General features: G+C 40.0%; 1 protein-coding gene across 2 annotated transcripts in view; it reads right to left on the bottom strand.

Annotated features, from left to right (window-relative positions):
* Positions 1 to 204: 204 nt before the first annotated feature.
* LOC148410252 (serine/threonine-protein kinase LMTK1-like) overlaps positions 205 to 25,265 on the bottom strand; it is a 34,819-nt gene continuing 9,758 nt past the window's right edge. The window contains exons 2-14 of one of the 2 annotated variants that reach the window (XM_088436255.1): positions 21,945 to 22,078; positions 18,240 to 18,369; positions 11,129 to 11,208; positions 10,802 to 10,920; positions 10,552 to 10,639; positions 8,769 to 8,902; positions 6,912 to 6,996; positions 6,708 to 6,829; positions 6,430 to 6,579; positions 3,133 to 6,337; positions 2,425 to 2,725; positions 2,163 to 2,357; positions 205 to 2,084 (exon numbers count right to left, since the gene is read on the bottom strand). In XM_088436255.1, coding sequence (XP_088292381.1) covers positions 2,068 to 2,084; positions 2,163 to 2,357; positions 2,425 to 2,725; positions 3,133 to 6,337; positions 6,430 to 6,579; positions 6,708 to 6,829; positions 6,912 to 6,996; positions 8,769 to 8,902; positions 10,552 to 10,639; positions 10,802 to 10,920; positions 11,129 to 11,208; positions 18,240 to 18,369; positions 21,945 to 22,078 — 4,760 coding nt within the window. In that variant the 3' untranslated portion in view covers positions 205 to 2,067. Of the gene's footprint in view, positions 2,085 to 2,162; positions 2,358 to 2,424; positions 2,726 to 3,132; positions 6,338 to 6,429; positions 6,580 to 6,707; positions 6,830 to 6,911; positions 6,997 to 8,768; positions 8,903 to 10,551; positions 10,640 to 10,801; positions 10,921 to 11,128; positions 11,209 to 12,785; positions 13,105 to 18,239; positions 18,370 to 21,944; positions 22,079 to 25,265 lie in introns of those variants that run through there. The other variant, XM_088436256.1, reaches the window with a different exon arrangement.

Genomic DNA, 25,265 nt, shown 5'->3' with positions numbered 1-25,265 from the left:
TGTTTCTTGTGCGCTTCTTTCTTGTAATACAATTTTGTCTTTTTTTGTTTACGATGGCCTTTTTTGGTTTGCATCATTTTTTTGTTTGTGTGATTTGCACTTCAGGGCCATCGTAAATTTGACTTTTGACTTTTTTTCCCTCTCTAAATGTTGCCCATACTCGATCTTGATATTCCGCATAAAATAACCACACTGACAGCCACGGAGGAAGTATTTGCGTGTATTGTTTTTGGGAATAGTACAACAGCAGTGAAGGACAGAAAATGGACAGCAATGATTGCGGTGCAAGAATCACCCGCCTTTTTCCAGCGACAGCCAATGAGAAGGAGCCGCCACGCTAGTGAGTCACGTCCAACCTCCTGCTACATATTCACTTCACATTCACAAAATACAATATGTAACGTATGTGGGAGTCGCTTGTGGCATGGGAAGGACGCGGCCATGTGAGAAAATCTGCAGACGTCGAAAATGAGCCACGTGGACGATGCGGACAACAAAGTCTACATACCCCTCTTCAAATCACAGGTTTTTTTTTTTTGTGACATAAAAAAAAAAAAAAAAAAAGGAATTTCAATGCTATTTTCCCACCATAAATGTGACCTGTAACCTCTACAACTCTATTGAACAGAGTTCAGGAGAAAAACTCACATAGTTGCAAAAGTATACACACCCTCATATAACTGGAATGTGGCTGCTGAGAATGAACCCAATTATATTCAGACTCACGTCAATTGAGTCCACAGGGGCAGAGCTACTTGATAGCCACGTCCTTTTACTCTGGACGTCCCACGCCTCGGGGAAAATTTTGAAAAATGTTTGGCCATTTTTTCATGCATGTAGTATTCTTTGACCCCGTTTTCTCTATCAAAAAGTTGTATTAACTGCATGATTATAATGATAAAATAAATGTAATAATTTTATTTCAGGTAACTCCGCTTTCCACCCAACAGAAAGTTTTCTATCTAAGCTCCTGTCTTTATCTTAAGTACCGCTAACCTCAAATAGTTTTGCTGTTCTAGTAGGCTTTTCTTGCTTTTTTTCCTGCCTTGGAACTTTAGGGGTTGTTAACTGCTTCCAAGTTGTTGTTTTTTTTTTTTTTGCATAGGGCCAATAGCTGCCCTTAAAAATGTGAAGAATTTAAATGTGCCTTTAATTTCATGAAATTTGGCGGAAAATGCTATATTAGACTCATTGGGACTTTCTTGAAAAATTAAGCACTCGTACTGGTATCGGCCTGACCAAAAAAATGCTTTGGCACATCCATATTTAGAACTTCGGAACTGTCAAACGTGGAAGAATGTATTATGGTCTGATGAAACAAGGCTTCAACGGTTGTTTTGGTTAGAAACAGTGTTATTCATCATAAAAAAGAAAAACAAGTCCAAACATCAAATGTTTGAGGTCAGTCAGATACAATTTAAATTGTGTATCATTTATTTATTTCTAATAGCTCCAAAACCTAGCATTTGAACAGGGGGTTGTTGACTTGTTATATCCACCGTGGGTCATAGATTTGTAGTGTAAATATTATTTCCCAGCTAAGTCATCACTTTGACATTCCCTCAGAATTTTTGGAGAAATGTATATTTTCCACCACAGGGAATAACTTAAACTAGAGTGTGTAACAGTCTTTAAAAAATGTTCAGTAACAGCCAATGAATGAATGAAGCACTTTCCAATGGTGAGCATTTTATACTTAATAAATGATCTCAGATGCGAACATTGAGCTAACACAGCATGTTTGGTGTATGCTTTGGGGTAAGACTGTCTGTTCTTCGTGACGTCGTTATCAGCAGCAAATCTGCAAAGTGTGCAAATCACCACAAGGGGTTTCCCCACAATACGAGGCACTGTCTCATAAAGGAGCCCCCACCGGTCAGGTGACCTTAACCGACCAATAACTCGTTCACTGCCATTGACGGCTACAGACGTCAAATTGAACTGAGATGGCAGTGAATGAGTTAAAAATAAAACATCACATATGTTGTAATGTTTTGTTTTGTGTTTTGGGAAAGGGGATGGGGTCAAATGAGTAATGATCCACCGTTGGCCTCTCAATGTTTCGGACTAGTCTCCTGCATACCCTGTTGGAAATAGACACTAAATTTAGAATTAGATACAAAACAAAGTGTGGAACGTCTTTGAGGAAGATTGGTACTAACCCGTTTCTGCGGCCGTGTCTGACACATGCGTGATGGAGAACCTGGAGACCATAAAGCGGTTTAGTGCCGGATTTGGCGATTTTGGCACCTCGGGGCTGTTTGAGGGGGAAGTGGGTGTTCCTATTGGCTCAGCCGTTGTGTCGGGTGAAGTCGGGTGGCAATGCTCAAAAGCAAGATCTTTCTCCCACTCAAAACCTGTTTGCAAATACAAAACAGTCAAGGATTGTTGAACTGGGGAATTTGGTAGTCTAGAATGTCCCACCTTGTTCTGCGTTGTCACCATCTGTCTTGTTGGGGTCACAGGCTTCAAGTTTGTTTTCATCCACATTAGAGGTGTTCTCATCCACAATCGGGATGTTTTCATGCAAACTGGAGGTGCTGTCATCCGGGTTAGAGGTGTTTTCTTCCAGATTTGAGGTGCTTTCATCTAAGTTACAGGTGTTTTCATTCTGATGAGGGAGGTTTTCATCCAGGTTGGGGAAGTTTTCATCCAATGTGTCCTTCCTGCTGGACCCCTCTTCGGTAGAGAAGCTGTAGTCCACCAGTTCTCCGGTTGGGCTTTCCTGGAGTTCATAGTGAAAAAGTGATTTCATTGATATTCTGAGTTATTATCTGAGTTGTGGAAAATCTAGAACAGGCCTCTTCAGTCCTGGTCCTTGAGGGCTGGTCTCTTGGATGTTTTGTATCTCTCCTGGCTTGTAACACACCTGATTCAAATGATCAGCAAGGTCTGCACAAGCTAGGTAATGATCCTGAGCATTTGAAACAAGTGTCTTTCAGCAGGGGAGACATAAGAGATCCAGAACACCGGCCCTTAATGACCTGGATTGGATATCACTGGTTGAGAAAGGAAAACCCTGCCATAGTTTGGCCCTAGTCTGGCAACCAGCTTAAGTAGAAGCACTTGTAGCTAGAGCTGAACTCCGGCAGGGTTTCTACCTTCCCATCTTAGGTCATTTTTGTGTGGTACCTGGTCAAAGAGGAAGACCGTGACATCATCAAAGAAAGACACAGCCTTTTTCTTCCTCTCGAGCTCCTCACAGAAGGACTGAGTGAGGAGCGTTGGCATCTTGAGGAGGCTGCGTAGATGCCTCGCCCTGCTGCTGTCGCTCACCACCACCGGAACTGCGGTCAGATCCTCATCGCTCCCCTCACTGTCTTCCTCCTGGATGCTGTAGGTCCGCAACTCTTCGTCAGACTCGCTGTCATCTGAGTCGTCCTCATCCTCGGCCTCCTCCAGCGGGGCTCTCACCGCCTCACCACACAGCTCTAGCAGGGACGAGGCGGACGACATCTCGGCGGCGCCGTTTGAGACTTCGCACGAGCTGTCCTGTGAGTCGCATTCCTCGGCGTCGATGTCCTCAAAGTCTTCCTCGTTTATCCCGGTTGTCTCGCTTCTGTCAGGCAGTGCTTCTACATGATTGAGTTCTGGTAGCTCGTCTTCAGTAGATTGATCCATATTTTTGTCCTCTTTGGGTTCATCCTCGTTGTAGTTCGACACAGTGGAGTCAGGGCATAAAATCTGTATGCGGCAACAGTCTTCAGATTTGCTGCTTCCGTCCTGGTAGTTCGTTGAGGCCTCTTGGGTGGTGTGGGAGTGTTCTGAGTCAGCGGAGGAACTAAGCTCTGAGCAGGGCTCTTCTTGGTGCTCTTGCTCCAATTCTAGATCGTCATAGTCTGGAGCTGCCTCTTTGGTCAGGCACCCGCCCATCTGCACCGGAAATGGCGACAACATGGACAGCCCAGGTGCGGAAGAAGATTGGGGAAATTTGGGTTCAGAGGACCTTGTGAAAATGCAAATTTCTCTTTGATTGAAGTCCTCAGTCATTAGCTCCCTTTTAATTGGATCTTTGTTAGAGCTCAGTTTCCTGGTGTACAACTCACGTTTACTTGGACCTGCAAAGAAGCTGCCGTTTTCCTCCCGAGGGCTTTTGTCATTTTCAGTTTCGTAATCAGAGAAATAAGCAGAGTCCCTGTATGTGTTCTTGTCAGTCATGTTCTTGAATCGGAGCTCTGAGGCACTAGTAAGACTTTGACGCACACCCACTTGCAGAACGAGCCCCATTGCACTTATTTGGGGGCATACAAGTTCTTTAAACATAAACTCTGGAGAACCATTATTTTCTGTGTCATAGCCACTGTCTAGGGATTTGGGCTGGGCGGGAGTAATGAAAGAATCCGGGCTGAAGGCTTGATCACAGGTGCTTGCCACGGATGATGAAAGGTTAATAGTGTCTACAGAGTCGGGAGTACCCTCTGGGTTCTTCAGTGGACTTAGCTCCTCCTCCTGCATGTCTGCATAGTCAAGGTTGAAGTCCGTATAAATGCTGGATGTGATATCTGTAAAGTCATCATCCTCCTCACTGTAGTCCCCAAGCCCCACCAGGGTAGCGTCAGAGTCTCTGATACCAATTTCTCCTCTCAACTCTCTGTTTCCATCTAAGGATGAACAAGGAAGCCTTATATCTCCAAGAGCAGGCACTCTTGTTGAACCCCTCTCCCAAATTTGAGTCCTTTGCTTCTCTGGTAAAGCTTGAATCCAACTATGAGATTCTTTGAAGGATGATGGAGACTTGTTGCAAGTTGCATCTGGTTTTATTTTAGGCTGTGAATACAATCGCTCTTCATTAAGAAACAATTGCATTTGATGTTCTCGTGCACTCTCATTTATAAGACAATCAGGACTTTGGAAACTAGCCAAGTTGATTTCCTCTGGACTGGCCCCACTGTCTTGGTGACACAAGTGAATGTATGACCCGAGTTCTTTGTGGTTGCTAGAAGAACTACAAGCAGACCCCTCTCGTTCTGCCTCCTCTTTACAAGTCCTAGAACTACGGAAGGTTTTTGTAGTGTCCTTGGTCAAAGACCACACTTCTGTGGTGTTACAGCGCACGCTGTACTGAAGGTCCAGATAATTCTCCATTCTGTCTCTACTCCTAAAGTTTGAGATATTGTTGTTGGCTGAATGGTTAGAAGTCCAATTTGTGACCTGTTCCTCAGAGAGAGTGGCACCATCACTGTCTCTACCCATTTGCTGGGCCACTGGAAGGGCGGAACCTCTTTTAATATCTACTCTAACCTGGTTCATGACTGGCCGTGACTTTCCGAGGTATCCCATTTCGGGATGGCAGCTTTCATTAAGCATTTGAGAGCCCCTTTTGTCTTCGAGATAGGGATCACACAACCCTAATCTTGGGCTGCTCACTGCTTGTGTCAGACTGGAAGTATTGCCAACTTTAGAGTGTTCTGGATATGACAGACTTTCTCGGCCTGTGTCTTCACAGCAGTCAGAGTCATTTTGAACAGGTAAAGTATCTGCGTAGAACTGGCTGAACATCACAGGACTGGATGCCTGTCTGAGCAGTGGTTCCATTGTTATATGTACAGATGGACTTAAATTGGAATCGTAGGCTGTTGATTTGGCGCCATCTGCCGTTGACCAATAAGCATTTGGCTGTGCTCCGGTTGAACCAGTCTGACTATCTGGAGACAAACTCGTGTTGCCGACCTCCAGCACAGGACTCAACTCCCCACCGTTATCGTCCAAGTTAACGTTACACTCTGATGTTTCCTCTATACGGATATAATACTCACTGCTGACAGAGGGGCTATGGGCGCTCAACACGGGGACCACACCTGGGTGCTCAGCCTCGTAGTAGGATGGGGACATCTCAGTCCTGCATCCACCTGAGGTTCTTCCATTGCTTGAATAGTATATATCCTGGTAATGTGGGTTCACTTGGCCCAGTGGGCCGCTGGTGGACAACGAGCAGAAGGTCCGCTCAGGTTGAGCTTGTTCCCACTTGTATTCAAAGTTGAGACCATGGCTTGTCTCCGTGACGGTCAGCAAGTCGTCCCCTGTTTCCGCATGAAAGCTGTCAGAGAAGTGCTCCAGCAATGGGAACGACGACGATGCAGATGAGGCCAGCTCCACTGCCTGACTGTGAGCCGGGTCGTGGGCCTCGGCTGAACTTGGGGTGAGGACAAGGGGTGCGGGCACGGCCGTGTGGGAGGGACTGCCGAGCAAATTTGGTCTTAAGGCGTTCCAGCGTTCTTCAAAATCCTCCTCAGCCTCGCTGGAGCCTTTGGCGCACAAGTACGTGAGCAGGAGGTGAACTTCCTCGCTGCTCGGTCTCAGCTCGGGTTGCAGCCAGCAAAACTGCATGACCTCATACCTAATGCATGAAAACAGAATTGATGTATGATTAGAAAGATCAGAATTTGCATTTCAGTTTAATTTGGGCTGTCGATTCACGGTATATCTCACCAGCGATCTGCGAGGGGAAACTGGAGCTGTAGTTTTGGCAATTTGAGCTGCTGTTCTCGCACAGCGTACGTCAGAACCTGTCTGTCAGAGTACTGCCTGTATGGCTGTTGTCCTAACTCAAACAACTCCCAAATTGTCACGCCCAATGACCTAAAACAGTCAAAATCAATCAAAGAAAGATGAGCAGACCCAAAATCCCCAAATCCTGCTAGCACATCGCTAGCAGCTACTTGCTAAATAATTAAATTACATTTCAAAAGCAAACAGGGCTATCTCACCATATGTTGCTAGCTTTTGTCTGATCAACGACCAAAAGGTTTCCATGGACTTCATCTATGAGCTCTGGTGCGATCCAGCGCAGAGGCACCCAAATCTGATCTTGGGTGAAGTAATAGTCCTCCTGCACGTATTACAAATCAACAGACTTTGAAATAATAAGAGACTACTTGCCTGAGTAGCCAGATGATAACGACAGGTCAAACCTTAAAGAGACTGTGAGAAAGGCCGTAGTCACCGATTTTCACTGACATTTCTGATGAGAGCAGGCAGTTTCGCAGGGCTAGGTCACTGTCAGTACAAAAAGTGTGTTAGACAAAATATCATGTTTTTTGGAAGATGTTTGTATTGTATTTACTCCACTAAAATGAAATTGGCTCAACTTAAGTAGTACTTTATAAGCAACCATAACTGCGTTACAAAGTGCTGCAGCAGTTGGGTCAAAAATAACCCAAATTGAGTCAAAAAGGGACCAACCCACCTTCATGGGTTGTGTACTTAACCCAAAAATACAAAAGATTGTGGGTTATATCAAAGACTAAAGTTTGTTTCCTGTTTAAATTTTAGCCTTTTTGCTCACTTCTTTTAAAAAGTTTGATCAGACAGAATAACCCATAAAACAAGCCATACATTGTTTGCATAAGCTTTAATAGCTTTTAAACACGACCTTTAGGATTATTCCTCTTTCTAACCCAAACGGTTGTGTCTGAATGATACATGCCACAACATTCGGTTGTTTTTGTATAAAACAACACAAAATGGGTTGTTTTGTCAAGACATCCCCAAAAGTTGGATTGTTTCATAAGTTATTCATTTCATTACTTTCTTAACCTATAAAGTTAAAGTTTATTCATTTGGACCAAACCTTTTGGTTTATTCATTCATTCATTTCGCCCCCCAGAAAAAACAAGTTAAACGTTATTAATTTAGACGCAACTTTTGGGGCGATTCACTTAACTCTAAAAGCTAAATTCTATTCATTTAGACCCAACATTTTGGGTTGAGCTGTCTGTCCAACCCAAAAAGTTAAATGTTATTCATTTACACCCAACTATAAAGGTTTTTCATTTAACCCAAAAAATAGCTTTTTGGATTTATTTGGATTTATTTGGATTTATTTGTTTAACCCTAATTGTTCAATGTTATTCATTTAGACCCAACTTTTTTGTTTTTTTAGTTAATGTAAAAACATGTTATTAATTTAGACCTAGCTCTTTGGTTTACTTAATCCTAAAAGCTTAATACTACTTATTTAGACGGAACCTTTTGGGTATATTTGTTTAACCTAATATCTTAAATGTTATTCATTTAGACCCAAGATTTTGGTTGATTAATTCAACCCCCACAAAAGTTAAATGCTATTCATTTACACCCAATTTTTTGACCCTAACCCATTTAACCCAAAAAGTTGTTATCCATTATAAACTCAAGTCTTTGGGTTATCCGCCTAACCCTAAGAGCTAAATACTACTCATTCATACCCAACATTTTGGGTTTAATAGCTTAAGCCAAAATGTTAACTATTAATAATTTAGACCCAACTTTTTAGGTTTTTCATTTAACCTAAAAAGTTATTAATTTAGCCCCAACTTTTTGGGCTATTCACTTAACCCTAAAAGCTTAATATTATTTGGACCCAACTTTTTGTATTTATTAGTTTAACACAAAATGTTAAATGTTATTCATTTCAAACCAACATTTTGGGTTATTTCACCCAAAACATAAAATGTCATTCATTTAAACTCAACGTTTTGGGTGTTGGGTTATTTTTTACCCAAATGTCCTTACGATGTTTTGTTTTGTTTTTTCCTCTCCAAACATTAGTCAGCACTCCTTCTCCTCTTCTCACCTCCTCCACAAACTCCAAGCCTTCAGTTGGCACCGCAATAGCATCAGACGAGGGGAGCGGTTCTCCCCCGGCAACAAAATCACTGATGCTGGAGTTTTGACGTGACTACTCAGGCAGCACCAGGATGTTGTTGCAGGGAGAGACCAGCAAGCGGTGGTGCACGCCGAGCGCTCTGAGGACCAAGAGGAGATCCTACCCAGCTTCTTTCATTCACCTGTGTATGAAGTTGTTCTTGTGAAGGTGTAAAAGCCCCGAGGCCACGTCGCATGCCATTCGCTGGAGGAGGAGCGGGTCGGGGGTTTTGGAGTCCGACAGTCGGCAACCGCAGAGATAGCTTTTCAGGTCGCCCTTGAAGGAAACGCAAAAGGATCCTTACAGAAGGATGCTTCGGAAGTTCAAAAGTACAATTTGCAATGCTGGTTAAACAGTACGTGGAATTAGAAAATAATCATCATCAAGTGTCCTCTTTTGGCTCGAGGAAAAGATCTGTTATCAAAAAGAAAAAATGTGTGTATTAATAAATGTTTGTCCGCAAATAAATAATCAACATAAAGTGTCAGACTTGTTCCCAAAAATAAATTATCAATAATTATTTGACCGCTCCAAAATATTCAACATAAAGAGTCCTGTTTTGGGATTACAGTAGAGATCTCTTCACAAAAATAAATCATTAACTTAATTATTAATAAATATTTGTCCCCCCAAAATAATCAACATAAAGTGTCAGACCTGTTCTCAAAAAAAAAAAAAAGTCAATTTGAAATAAACATTTGCCCCAAGAAAAATATTCAACTTAATGAATCCTCTTTTGGGATCATAGTAGAGATCCTTTTCACAAAACTAAATCATTAATTTAAAAGGTAAGGAAAGGAGGCAAGTGACAAGTTGGATCAAACCATTCTAGTAAGGAGAAGAATCTGAGTTTAAAAAAAAAAAAAAATTGAATAGCTTACTTACATTAAATTTGTTTTCTGAACTTATATTTTCCTGAAACATTTCATGAATTCAATAATTATTTTGAAGGATTTTTGCATGTTTATTTTTTTTTTAAATCTCGAGTTCCCCCTGGAGTTCCATCATGTACCCACATTTGAGAACCACTGGATTATGTGATGTAACCTGCTACTTGAATGAGAGCATGCATCGCAAATTGTTAGCTAATACAGCATTTTTTTTCCTATTTTTAGAACAAAGAGGATAATGGTCGTAGGCTGCTGCACAAATAAAGCAGATAAAAAAAAAGGGAAAGGAAACATCTGATTATTTGAAACTTTGTTAGCAAACTGTGTCGCTGGTGAAAAACTTTTGTAGTGTCCTTGGTTTTGTGGCGAGGAAAGCTTGAGGCTGCTATGAACTCAATGTTAGAAAAATGTGTTTTGAAAGTCATCGTAAGATTACTTCCAATTCTGATTTTTATTGCAGCATTCTGTTTTCACAATGCAGTAAAAAGTTGCCTCCTGTTCCAATTAATTTGCTCTTAATTTGAAAAGAAATCTGTAAAAAGTGTTCCTTTCATGGCATCAAAACACATCAAATTTGCTGTTACGTGAAGAAACCCTTTTAAAATGTTATTCATGCCCTGAAGTGCCTTCACATACCCCCGTTTGATCTGGTTTATTTTAGGTTTTGTGATGGAAATGGGCTGATTTGGACAAATTCTCCAGCAAAGTCATATGCTAACCTAGAAATTGCCTAAAATGGCCACTTTGCAGAAAATGGCCATGTGAATGTGAATGTGAACGTGAGGACTGTACCTAGTGGATCTCAATGTAGTGAGAGAACAATAGTAACACAAGCACATTCTTAAACCGCCATTGAATTTTCAACACAGTCGATTTCTTGGGCTTCTGCACCACGTGATGGCGCCATCAAGCAAATGAAGCACCGTGAAGCTTTGTCCCATGTCCAAAGCAGTTCCTTGCTTCACGAGGCTTCATTTGGTCATCAGTATCTGAAAGTCTAATCTTAAGAGATTATACTATGCAAAAGTCTCCTACCAGAGGGCAAAATTCCATGACCAGCAGATAAGGAGTGACCTCCGAGCATTGGGCCAAGCACTGCAAGAGGGCGGGGTGCTGCAAGGTCCTGAAATATCATAATCATTCATTTTCATCTTTTCAATGCGATCAAAGTAATCCATGTTTTGTTTTGTTTGTTTTTTTGGTTTGTTTTTACAAAATACAAACTAGGCCACAAAAGGAAAAATCCTGTCAAAATAATGTCTACATTGACTTTAATTGTACTGACCGGTATGGTTGGACCTCCTCCAGGAACTGCATCTGGTCCTGGACACTTGCGCTGGCCTTCAGCTCCTTCACCACCACCTGGGTGGTGCTAAGTCCCACATTGACCTCACCCAGCAACACCTGTGATGTTCACACTTAACAAATCAGATTTTTTTGGAAATCATACAAAACATAATCAAGAAAACTTTACAGCGATCACAAAACGTTTTTTTCTTTCTATGAGCACCTTTTGCGCACAGGATTCTCTCTAGTTTAAAGATGGAGAATTTTATAGTACGTAACGGTGCTTGTGTTTGTATTTTGTAGGTGAGAAAAAGGTGTGTGTTACCTTGCCAAACCAGCCATGACCAATCTCCTTGAGATAGAGTAAATTATGGCGGCTGAGGTCTGATGATTTGAGAAGCTGGACTGGAAAAAAAAAAAGAAAAAAAATATTATTGTCATTTATTCTTATCATTCTCATTTACGTACTTTTAAATACAAGTAAATGTCTGCATTTGTTTGCACCTATTAAAAAAAATGCATATTATAAAACCACATGCAGTCCAGGAAAGAAACATCACTATGCATGATTAGGCCGAATTATGTAAAATAAATAAAAAAAAATCATAACATCACGACTTAGTCATCTCACTTCCAGAGTAAAAATGACAGCCACGGGTGAAATAATGCCTTCAAATATGCAAAACATGCATTAAAAAGCAAATCAAAATTTTGCAATTTCTTTTTATACCAAGATAACTTTGGAGGGTTTATTTTGTTTTATAATAACTTGACAAATTTAAATACAGATATTAAAATGTACAGTATAACCCTTTGAAAAAATATATTATTAAATGTTGCCTTCAAATTCAAATCATTCAATCATTCAAATCAACCTCCAATCAAAAAAAAAGCAGGATTCTTGTTTGCTTTTCATCTAAAAATTAATTCAGGGTGGTTTAGTTTTTCTGCATAACTATATTATGATTATTAACTAATACCTTGAAATTGAGTAACCCTCTATTAAATATATATATATATATATATATATATATATATATATATATATATATATATATAAATTTGGAAGTATGTGACTGCCTTCAGATTTACCTTTGGAAAACAGAAATTAGCATTTTAAAAACTGCATTCAAAAAGGTGAAACCTTTCGTTATAGCAAATAAAATCTTGGATTAAAAAAAAAAAACAATACAATTGAGCTGCGTCCTTGGTAGTGGACATTGACTTCACACAAATCAAATACTAGCTGTAATATCCAAATACATTTTGAAATAGAAATGCATTTTACACAATAAATGAAGTACTGTATGAGTACTCCCAAAACATTTCTTGAGGTTCTTTTTCCACATAAAAGGAGCATAAAGAAAATATCAGAGTCACAACTTGAGTATTAACAACAACAAAAAAAAGATATGGGAAAGTCTCTTCAGGAAAAATGCATTTTTTTGAATCGGCAGCATAAAAATTTGAAGTTTCTTGGCACCAAAATGTATTGAACCGTGGTGCAAAGCGCTGACAGATGTGGCAGATTCGATTCCCAGTCACCCTTCACCCTTTTAGCACTATTTTAACAATTTTTGTGTCATTTTCTTCCACATCATTCTCACCATATTTTAGCCAAGGAATGGCACACTCCTGGCATGGTAGTGTAATAACTAGATGGCCATGCCATTTTGAACCTTGTCATGTTGTCACCATTTGGGTGAAAATTCAGCTCCCCGATGTCTTTTTTTTTCAATGAGTTTCTTTTGATGTGAAATCCCTTCAAAGAATTTGACATGATACCGCACAAGGGTTAACCCCAGCCACTGCTAGTTCTAAACCAGTTCCAAAATGAGACAAGCCCAAAGTCACAGCAAAAAAAAAATAAAAAATCAGGTAGAGCAAGTGGGGAAAACGAAAACTGGGACGACGGGTAGAAGAAGAGCGAAAACCCCAAAGATGCGAGACCCCCAAGAGTCAGACGGCGTGAACGTCCGTACCTGGCCGGATCCTCATATTCCCCGAGCGACGCTAGCCGGTGTGGCGGAGCGTAAGAGCGGCCCGCCACTCTGAGGATCCAGTCCCGCTTGGGAGCGTGAGAACCCGAAGCCCCCGGGCGCGTCGGCATGGCGCGCGCGTGAGAAAAGTGGGACCCTCCGAGCCCTAGTGCAGCTGGACGGGCCTCCAGCTGGGCAGCACAAACACACAATCCCGCTCCGGAGGTTCTCCAGCTGTCACCACAACATCCGACTCGCATTTTCTGGACCCGGAACCTGAACTCTTCGCCCGCGGCTTGGTGGCGTGCCGTCTGACGCTCCGGCTCGGGGTGCGGCTCCAAGACACCCGTCCCCGGATGACATAAGCCCACCCCGTCCCCTCCCGCTAGCATTCCAGGGTCCGATTGGACACAAAACCATCTCTGTAAGACGCAGAAAAGACCACTGTCACTCTCGTCGCCCTTATCGCCAGCCCCGCCCGCCGCTTCCATTTTAGGTCACGGTGCGTGCCACCATTCTGTCTCACAGACCCGTCTCTGTCCAGGGCCCGATAATGGCAGTCCTCCTCTGCCCGCGTTCCACAGACGTTCCCGCCCGGGCCTTATTGCTGACCCGCTGTCCACCCCGCCTAAATGGAGGCCATTGTTGGTGCCGCTCACTCACACGCTGGCTCACTGTCTCCTGGTACCCCGGCATCCACACACACTCACACATGCGCGCACACACACACACACACACACAAAGCCCATTCAGGCGGCGGAACGCCGGGCAGAGGTTGTCACGGCGATAACAATCCCGCACTTTTCCTCAAACATGCACTTCGAAGACAAGATGAGGAGTGGGTATTTCATCCAAATGAGGAATGTGTGTGGGAATGGCATTCCCAGAGAAAAAGTCCCAGAAAGTGAGAGACATCCGAAAGATTCGAAAATCGATTAGCGATACTTATTAGGAGATTCTTTTGACAGATATTACGAGAGGTTGGTAGATATTATGCTCGAAAACCTGTTGGGTCAAAAATAACCCAATTTTGGTTAAATAATGGACCAATTCACTGCTTGGGTCAATTTGACACATCTTTTAAGGTTTATTTTGTTTTGTTTTGTTTTTTTTAGAAACCAATCCAATTAGTGGGCTTATTTTGTACACAACGATCCAATTTTTGAGTTTTTTTTCATGCAAAAAGACTAATTGTATTGGGTTATTTTGTGTGAAACAACTGAGAAAGTGGGGTCAAAGTTACCCTTGTCGTTGATTTTTCCATTTTTGACCCAAATTGGGGTTTTTTTCTCTCCAATGGTTATCAGTTAGTTGAGTCAAAAATAACCCAATTTGGGTCAACAATGGACCAATATACTACTTGAGTCAATTGGACGCAACTTTATGGGTTCTTTTATACAAAGCAAGCCAATTTTGTGTTATTTTTTGTACACAGCAACCCAATTCTTTAGTTATTTTATGTAAAATGAACTATTGTTTTGGGTTATTTTGTGTAAAACAAGCTAAATTGTGAGATCAAATTGTGGAATGGTCTATTTTTTAATTTTTTTTTTTTTTTTAACCTAAGCAAGTCTCTTGATTAATTTCTGACTATTTTTGGTGCATAAAAACAACCTGGGAAATGGGGTCAAAGTGACCCATGTATTGGATTGGTCTTTTTTTTTACTCAAATTGGGTTATTTTTTGCCCATCTTACTTTTGTTGGGTCATATTTACATAAGATCAGCCCTTTTTGGATCAAAATTGGGTTATATTTCTATCCAACTGTTTTTAGATTGGCGGATCTGTGACACAGTGGTTAGCTTGTCCACCTCACAGTTAAGGGAGCCGAGCCTTCCTGTATGGAGTTTGCATGTTCTCCCTGAGCCCACATGGGTTCTTTCCGGGTACTCCGGCTTCCTCCCACACACCAAAAACATGCATGGCAGAAGTATTGGAACCCCTAAATTGTCCTTAGGTGTGATTGGGTGCGTGAATGGTTGTTCGTCTCTGTGTGCTCTGCAATTGGCTCGCAACCAGTTTAGGGTGTCCGAAGTCAGCTGGGATAGGCACCAGCTAGCCTTCGACCCTTGTGATGATAAGCGGGTATGGACATTTTTTAGATTTTCAGGTAATTTTGGTCCTTATTAACTCCTTTCGTGTGTGTGTGTGTGCGTGCGTGTGCACGTGCGTGTGTGTGTTTGTAAAGCAACTGAGAACGTGAGGTAAGATTACCCCATGTAATGAATTGGTCTTTTGTTTTTGAACTCAAACAGAGTTATTTACACATACTGAGTTATTTCTAATACGCCTTATGCACCCCAATAACAATTTTAGCTCTGGATTTTGATATTATTCCAGGATGATCCCCCTATCCTTTCCTCTCCCCGCAACACTCGGACCAATCGGACCGTGCCATAACTACAAGCAAGGAGGAGTGATGAGGGGGATTGGTGCCTGAGGCCGCTCGATTGCACTGAGTGGCCATCCATGTGGCGCTCTTCTTCCGCAGACGCCTGGTGAGTCATGCGGCAGGAAAACATGCCAGAACCGCTCTCTTGATGTGCACTGCAGGCTAGCAACATGATAAACAAAACACCATAAACCTCCTGCAAATGTCTCATATTCAATGAGTCAATGACTGAAAAAAAAACATGTGAAAAAACAAAATATTATCGCAACATGTCTAAATAATCCTTCCTTCATTCAGAACCTCATTGTTTTTTTTCTTATATTTTGTGCTGTGCATTTCTTCATCTGTCACACAAAGTTTTGTAGACACCTGTCATCCATGTTTTGCTAGTCCAGCTAATTAACTAACAAAAACGGCTGTGAATTTATTCATGATTGCGCCCTCCTGTGTTGCTAAATGAGGCAATTTTTCCACAATGACGCAGAGATGGATGAATAGATTTCTTTCTAAAGGAAGAAATGTACCTAACATTGTGCATGTTAAACGTTTATTTATTTGCATGATTATATGTAAATGTGATGAAAAATACATGCCGAGTGGGTTTAGGGTCAGATTCCTTCCCACATATAAAGTACACTCGCTGCATTGAATGGAATTAATGCTAATGATTAGACAATGGACCTACAGTTTAACTGTCATAAAGTGGCTCACATAGAATAAAGTCGATCGCTGTCCTGGAGATGACATGAGAAAGTTACATGGCTGAACGAAATGACGAATAAGAATGATGATTTTATACTGAACAAAATGATCATATATTAGTCATACATGACAGAAAAATGAAAACACCTTTTACATCTAGGTACATCCTTGGTTCATGTTAAAATTGTTCTAAAGAAATTCTTTGTCCTAGAGAAGCACAGTTTGAATATTACTGTTCAGATGATGATTAAAAACTGGGCAAAAAAAAAAAAAACGGAGGTGAAAAATGTAGTTGCTCTACGATGAGGATAAAGAATATATGCCTTTAGTATTATTGCATGCTCCGTTTGCATATTTTGCTACCCTTTTTTTAAAATTATTTTTAAAGGTTTAGAAGATTTAAAAGTACAGCAACATCAATGCTAGTTTTAGTAGCCTCTGTAAGGTGTTTTGCACTGTGTTAACATTCAGCAAGCAGGATTTAATGGGGAAAAGTTACATGATTATTTTCACAATAATATTCATAAAACTCACAACAATTAAACTTTGGACTTGAATTTGTTTCACGATTAAGTTTATGCTTTAACCAAAGTGTCCTTTTGTTTGCTTGCTCACTTTTTTGCAAAACCGCTGCTGGTGACCTTCACTGACTTCAACTATTTCTTGTATGTCAAATTCTTGCTTTCCAACTCAAGACAAATAAATAAATAAATAAATAAATAAATAAATAAATAAATAAAAAGTCTCGCTTCACTCAACAGTTTTGAAATCCCGGTTTGGATGCAGAATCGATTATAAATGACACAAGACAGTTGCGATCAAGCTACTACATGCATTTTACACAGAAGATAAAGAATATATGCCGATAAATAATATTGTGATATTTTCCAATGTGTGTTATCATGAAGCTAGCAGAATTTTAGAGGAGAAAGTGGTTTTTTTTGTTTGTTCGTTTGTTTGTTTTTTCATATTCCCCAAATATAACACAACCCTGTAGATGAAATGCACCCTTAATTTTGGGATCAAGTTCTGGTATTTTCTATGTTGTGTATAGGACGCACCAAAACTTTGGCAACAAAGTAAAAACTATAACAAAACACAATAAAACTCATCTCTAAACTTCATATTTTCTTGTGTTCATATCCATAAGTTATAAATTTCTTGTACATCAGGTTAATTGCATTTCAGATTTCCCACATTGTGAGCAGTCAGTGAACACCTCACAGTGTAACACTGAATGCACTCCAAACATTTTACTTTTCCTCACAACACGGTTTATTTTACCATATATACCCAAAGTTGAGAAGCACCCACATTTCACCAAATTTATCGCTCTGTGTATATCTGCCAAAAAAACGCAATTAATTAACAAATCAATGGGATTACCTTTTCGTGTTCTCTAACCGGTGCACTCTTAATTGAATCGGCTGGAAACACCATGACTTTTAACTCTCAGTTTTCGTAATAATCCTTTGCACTTTTTTCACCAAGAGATTCAATTTGACAACAAGTATATTTGTTACTTTTCAGCTTTACTGAAGTTTAGAAAATAAAAATTGCAAATTGCACATCTCCTTATAACAACCTGGGTCCATTTCCAATTATTTAGTCAATAAAGCATTGCAAAATAAAATGCCACTTTAGCTCTGCTGGCTTCATTGTCTCGTTAGCAAACAATTACAGACACAAAACGCATTTTGACAAAATTATAATTATAATACTTTTTAAAAAATATATTTGCGCATTCAATGCCAGGGACGTATTTTCACGTTTTTTTTTTCAAGAGTGCAGATATTAAATCCCAGATACTTTAGTATTAAATCGATACTTAAGTACATCAAGGATATGAATTTCCAGGTACTTAAGTATTAAATTGATACTTAAGTATCTGGGATTGAATGTCTGTACTCTTAAAAAAAAAAGTAAAAATATTTCACCGGTATTGAATGAGTTAACTGGTTGAATCGATTTTTTTTTATTCAAGTGTAATGAATACTTTCACCATGTAATATAAAATAACATGAAATTAACACAAATATGTATATATTTTTTATTGATACCCCAAATTATTTCATGGACCCCCTGCAGTCAGACCACAGACCCCCAGAGTTCCGTGGACCCCACTTTGAGAACCACTGGTTTACAGGACGCACACATACCTTTGGCCTTCATTTTGGGGCCAAAATTGATTTTATATTTGAGGAATTACGGTAATTCATTCCCGTTTCATTTTCAACTTTTATTTTGCCCTGCTTCCTGTTTGTATCTCAATTTTTGCCTTCAACCCATGCCAAAAAATGGAAAACCTCACTTCACTTTGAAATGGGGTAGCGCGTAAACTGTGTTTCGTGGGTCTGGCTTACTGGATCTGCCTGGCTGCTTCGAGACGGGCAGGGAGACCTCGGTGAGTGGCAGGATGTACACTTCGGGCCCATTGTGGCAGGATGGCGACAGGTCCGCCTGGTACTCCTCGCCCTCGGCGTTGTCAAACTCCTGGCATACACACACACACACACACGCACAAACACAGGCCATTAGTCATGCGCCCGCCCAATGGAGAGACAATGGCGCCAGTGTAAGCGGGCGTTCCAATGCCTGCCTACCCACAAGTCATGTGTGCGCTGCATTGTGCAATGACACTCATTAACGCGCACAAGTCATTCTTGTGCGCTGGCTTGCTAGCGCCACCTCAGCACTTTTTGCTAGCACAACGCACTGAGACGTTTTGATGAAGAGGCATAGAGTCATATTGTGCCATTTTGTTTATAGTCATAATGAATGAGTGAAGGCCATCTGTTTTGGGCTTTGAGAGATGAAATGTGATTGGGGGAATCTTGTTTGCTGCAATATTTAACACTTGCACTAATTTGACTTGTTTGGCTACACTAATAGCAACTATGATAAATGTAAATGACATTTACGATGATTTGTCACATATTAGCTTTCTAAGGTCATATCTTGGAACTTTTTATTTTATGGTACGAAAATAGTTGGTACGCAATTAACTCATTCAATCCCAAACACTAGAAATGGGAAAATTAAGCTTGTTTTTTTTTGACACCTCAAGATGGCTCTCTTGGTTTAAAAACAAACACTAGTGCATTCTAAACATTCAATTTTCCCTGCACTTTGAACCAAGAGTGCCATCTAGAGGCATGAAAGCATATCACACTTGTTTTATGGAGCTTTATTCCAAAAAGTACTCATTTGTATTTTTGTAATTTTGTGTTTGGTCAAAATTGGGTACATAAAATGATAATGAATGAAGTAAGTAGAAACACATCATTTACGTACAATGATTAAATGACAGCGATTAAGATCAATTGCTATGGAGAATTATGTTCCAAAATTAAAAAAGAAATCAATCACTTTAGCGTGTAATTACCTTGAATAATTTTTACATAATTATCTAAAGTAATTGATTTCTCAATTACCCGGTAAATATATAATTGAAGTATTTAAGGAAAAAAGCTAATTATTAATTTTATATAAATTACCTAGAGTCATTGATTACTTTCGATAATGAAGTACAATGGAACCCCGCGTTACAACTTCCCAGATTTATGACATTTTCATGTTGTGATGTGGAATACTGAGTTTTTTCATCCCTTTTTATGACATTTTCCCAGTTATGAGACCAAAAAGAAGTGTCATGACCCTAGGGGCTTGGCTGTATTTTTGTTGATTTGCCTCCATCTGCTGGCGTTTTTAGTTAATTGCACTTATTTACTATTGCCATCTTAACTGCTTCCATACAACGCGTGACTACAATGCTGGTCTGTTATTGGTTGGCGTCTCCTCACGGAGGCGGTGGTCTGCTATTGGTTGGCCTCAAATGTTTCAAAATGGCGGAATGGTAAAGCTTTGTTTGATTGTGAGTGGTTACAAAACCGTATTTATAGTGCATTTGACCGCTTAATCATAGTTGAAAGGGTTAGCCATGGGTCCCAAGATTGCTAATGATGCTAAAGAGAAAAGTAAGAAGATAATGTAAATGGAAACGATGCTGGCGATAACCCTTATTAGGGCATAACAAGCAGCACTCAAAGGTAAATAAATCCTTTCTAAAATTTTTTATTTATGATGTTTCTGATTGTATACATATATATTATATATTCGTAGCACTTACTATACTATTTTGGTAGCAATTTTTAATATGTATGGACAGATGTTTTTACCTGGGGTTCTAAACGCATTAGCTATTTAACATAGATTTGGATTGCCCGTCATTCGGTGAATTTGCCTTGTGAGCCCAACCGCGGAACAGATTAATCTCGGGACACGGGGACCCACTGTACTACAAGAATTGATTAATTGGTGTAATTACTGTAAATACTAGAGTAATCAATTTATTTTTTGAGTACCAAAGAAAAAAAAGACTACTTTCCGTCTAAATGACTAATTAGCTAGTTCCCCCTGGTGGCAAGAAACTCAAAATCAATACTTCAATTGCTTCTTCTTCTGACTCCCTTTGTTATCAGGAAGATTGTCTCCTAGTGGCTGGTAAAAAAAAACTGCATATAAAGTGCACTGGACGTTGGGAATCTACTGTATTTTCCCACCTGTAGCGTAACCCCAAACACTTGTAATACTTATCTGCCCTAAAAATCCTAAATCTCTCAAATACAACTGTAATATTTTGTATTATCTCTTGACGCAGCAACTTTTAGGACTTCAAGAGGACCGCTCGCTCATGTGAAGCCGTAAGAACGAATTGGGTTCTGCTGAGATACAGTATTTGTGTGTCTTTGCATAGCAATTAGTTTTGTTTGGGAACCATCTGGCACTTTCCTGCGGGCATGGTGCTGCGAGCGGGGGCACCTGGCTGTGAGTCAGTCAGACTCGCTCACAGTCCCCAGGAGAGCCTTTCGCTTTCAGAGGCGCTCTTCATTTTCTGGCCCGCGTTGCGAAAGAGAATGCTGAGTTCTTTCGGATTCTGGCGGGTGCTGAGTCTTGCATCAATCTGCTTGCGGCATGGTTGAAAGCTGCCGGTGCCAGCCCTTTTGGGTGTTTTCAAACATTTCATCAGTCTCATTTTTAGCTGCTTTTTCAAATTTATGAGTAGCGTACTGTAATGTCATTTGCGGTTGACTGCATGCAGCAAAATGGCTGCTTCCTGAGATGGATAAAAATGGAAGGGTTTTGCTCCTTATGAAGTGTATTTTGAGATGTTCATTTACTTTTATTAATTCCTTCAGTATTTTGCCTGAGTCTCATTGTAGTGGTTTTTGTCAATGTAACTTCTAAGGCAGAAACAGAGACAAAGGCTTCAGGGCTTGCTTTGGGGGCTGGAGGTTGCTGGACCGCTGACCCTCTGACCACTTGACCAATGAACATTTGGGTTAGGGTTAGGAATTAGGGTGTTTTTGTAAATGTTATTAAAAGCATAAAAAAGTCAATTATGTAACATGTGCTGTAATACTTCATGTAAAAAAAACATTTAGGCTGTCTTATACAAAGAAATACCGGTAAGCTCACCAAAATATCAATCGATACTTTTTCTCAATGGCTTGTCCTGGCTTGTTGCAGGCTTGCTAGTGTCTATCACGCCTTTCCTTGGGCAGTATGCAAACTGGTTGCCAGCCAATCGCAGGGCACACAGACACAAACGACCATACGCACTACAAGCACACCCAAGAGCAATTCGGCGTGTCCAATATACCTTGCATCCATATTTTGAGGAATGTGGGTGGAAACCAGAGTATGCAGGGGGAAAAAAAAAATAGGCACAGGGAGAACATGCAAACTCCATGCCGGAACACACTTTGATCAGTCTTCCACCATGCCACCCAGCAAAATGTCAAATTAAATAATATAATGGTTAAATATTATTTACTTGTTCCATCTTTGACAAAATGTGCATTATTATCTTTGTGAACCAGCCTTTATTGGGTAACATCAATACTGATGACTCACCACCAGGTGATGCTAGCAGTCCAAAACAAACCCTGTGAATCTGCTCGCCATTTCGTGCTCAATCAAGCAACTTAGGCAGATGAGTAGTTATACCTTATTCTACTTCATCATATATAGTTTAAAATATCTTTCTGAGTGTCTTCCAAGCTCACCTTGAAGCCGATGTCGCCCTTCTTGCAGCATAAGCAGGCCAACATGAGGAAAACGAAGGCAAAGAGGCCAGAGAAGGAGACCACCACAACAGCCAGAGACGAAGGCCACGACAGCTCACTCAGCGGAGCTCCATCTGCAACATACATCTTGTTATTCCTTTACAAAAAAAAAAAAGCCTTCATATTGGGCTGTACAAAATCGTTTTTAAGTTTTGACAGTATCATGTATTGTGATAAGTATAGTGATAAGTTTTAATAGCTGATGCGGGTTTATTATTAAGGTGGTGCAATGTCCAGTAATGCATATGTGTGCTTCTGGGTGTATTTATTCGAGTGTAATATATATATATATATATATATATATATATATATATATATATATATATATATATATATATATATATATATATATATATATATATATATATATATATATATATATATATATATATATATATATATATATATATATATATATATATATTTACATCTAAGGCGGTGGTTCTTAACCTTGTTGGAGGCAACCGAACCCCACGGGGTTCATATGCTCATTCACCGAATCCTTCTTTAGTAAAAAATAAAATATGATTTTTTTTTACTGGTGCACAAAACGAATTGTGCATTAATATCACCTTGTTCCAATAACAAAACCAACACAGTGCATGGTAGGAAATCTCAGAGCAGGACGCTTTCAATGACTCTGCCCACTAACTGCAGACTAGACTGAGGGGTGGACTTCTGCGGCAGAGGCTCTACCGAACCCCTGAGACCGACTCACCGAACCCCTAGGGTTCGATCGAATGCAGGTAAAGAACCACTAATCTAAGGAATATCACTTCAAACATTTTGTTCCGTTGCTGTAAGCCATCGCAGATATAGTTGGAAAGAAAAGGTCTAATTGAGTGTTGATGCCATTTACTATGTGGCTCACTGATGCAGTCTCTGAATCTATTATAAGGCCTTTTCCCTTGGCAAAATGTCTCAATGTCTCCCCATTGACACATGTGACGTTTTCAGGTAACTGCAACTCAAATGTCTTTGAGGTCATTACGGCAGCAGTCAGCAGCTTGTAGCGTTAGCCTCCATTTCATTAGGAAGGAAGCCCTCTGGAGATACATAGCAGCGTATCGATTTCTCCGTAACGGTTAATGGTTTAAAATGAGTTAGTGGCTCATTACATTGAATGGATTCGCACCGTATTGCCTGTCAGACGCGGGGCAATGTGTGCGGCAACAGTTTCTTTGTCGCGCCTATTTTGACATTTATGTTTTTTTTGATTTGCGTAATACAGGGTGTCCAAAAAGTCATTTTGCATTCATTTTTCCTATCTTGTTTCAGAAATCATTCAGAAAGATGTGAAGCCATCAGAGATTTATAGATTTAACTTGGTACTTTTTGCCAAGTGGCATTGGATCAGAGTTGCAAAATTTCTATCTGGCAATAAAAGTTTTGATCCAACTGCTGTTCAGTCCCAGTTTGAGAACCCCAATGCACATCACACCGTTCCAACACGGTAAAAATTTCCCCAATGAAAACACTTTCATTTCATGAAGCACAAGCCGCATATTACTTATTTTAGTAATTCATTGCTACTGTATTCACTCAACATAAACAATGCACACATGGCTAATTAATATGGTCATTTATTCATATGTGGCTGATAGTCCTTCTGTGGAGGGTGACGTCAGGGGATGAGAATCACAAGAAGAAGTCAGTACGTTTTTTTGTTGTTTTTTTTTAGTTGATTCAAAGTGTAACTCCAAGATGGATATCAGAAAGTTAGTCACCTGCAGGAGGAATAAATCAGCGAGCAATGAGGGAGGTAAATGAAGTCCCAGCTAGCTAGGCAACGTAAGTCTTAGGTTCATGCTAAGTATGCTAACAGTATTCTTTTTATCTAGCCAACCATACTGTATTTATTTGTTGTACAAGCTGTCAGGGGAATTTTCATTTACTTTACTTTCATTTATGATAGTAATTGATTGCTACTATATTCACTCCACAGAAACATTGCGCATATAGCTAATTAATATTGTAATTTTTTCAGGTGTAGCTTCATGGAACATTGAACTTAGAGAACTTAGAATTGAGCTTGTATTAGTTAACAGATATAGCTGAATAAGGGGTGTCAAACATACGGGCGGGTTTTGGCCCGCAAATGGGTTTAAACCAACCCATGAGGTAGTTTTGAGGCCATTACAAGTACAAAAACAAGCTGAATTATTCAATAACTGAATAACTTGAAATGTTTTATGATTAGTAGTAGTGTTAATGTTTTTTTTAATAATAGTGATGTTGTACTTGATTTATTTTAAACAGTATTAAAAATGAATAATAAAAGTGAGGTTTTTCTTTTCTTCCATGCGGCCCACAAGTTTAAACAAGTCCTACACTCCTGCTCTGGATGGTGCTGTGGTTCTTAAAAGGTCTACCTTCAGGAGGAAAAACATTTTTCCTGATCATCAAGTTGTGGGCCATATTCATATATTTACTGTGACATTTGCTAATATCTGTTCTTGGTTTTTGCTCCCGTCTTAAAGATGCAGTTTGAACCCTGGACTTAATTTGTCCTTTTTATTGCGCAATTTTAGGGAAATTTTTCGGGACCCATCGTTTTTGAGTATTATGAGTTCTGAGCACTGCTACAGTAAACACATATACACGTATAGACACATACATACACACACACATATATATATATATATATATATATATATATATATATATATATATATATATATATATATATATATATGAAGAGAGAGCGCAAGGAAGAGCTAGATAGATCGATAGATTGATGTTTATAGATGTCTGTGTATATGACATACAGTACGTAATGTATATATGTATATCTATTTATAAATATAGCTTATACAGTGTGCATATCTATTCATACGAATGCTCATTTGTATATTTCTGGGTGTGTCTAAACAGTTTACCTTAGATGATAAATCCCCTATTCAGATCAAAGCCATTGCAGTTAAAAAGGCCTCAATACTGCTTGAGGAAGTACTGTACCGTTGTGGGCACTGAGCCACAACACGTCGCCATGGTAACAACCTTCCCTGCCGGGTAGGGGGCGGGCGGGATATTAGTTTGATTGGCTTTTACGAAGCACTGAGGCTTTTTTTCGCTCCCCGCCTTTTTCCAAGCTGATGTGTGTGCGTGCGTGTGTGTTTGCGCGTGCGTGTGTGCGTGTGTGTGCGTGTGTGTGTGTATTTGTCCAGTGGCTCCGTGGCCACACACTCATTGGACTCTACAACATTGGCTTCTGCACCTAGTTTGCCATGGCATGGAGCTATCCCATAATGCACTAACCTT

Source organism: Hippichthys cyanospilos, chromosome 16 (genome assembly GCF_059441005.1).
Source record: "Hippichthys cyanospilos isolate Australia breed blue-spotted pipefish chromosome 16, RoL_Hcya_1.0, whole genome shotgun sequence".
In the NCBI taxonomy this organism is placed as follows: Eukaryota; Metazoa; Chordata; class Actinopteri; order Syngnathiformes; family Syngnathidae; genus Hippichthys; species Hippichthys cyanospilos.
Note: the sequence above shows the minus strand (reverse complement) of the source record. Positions and strands in the feature narration are given on the sequence as shown.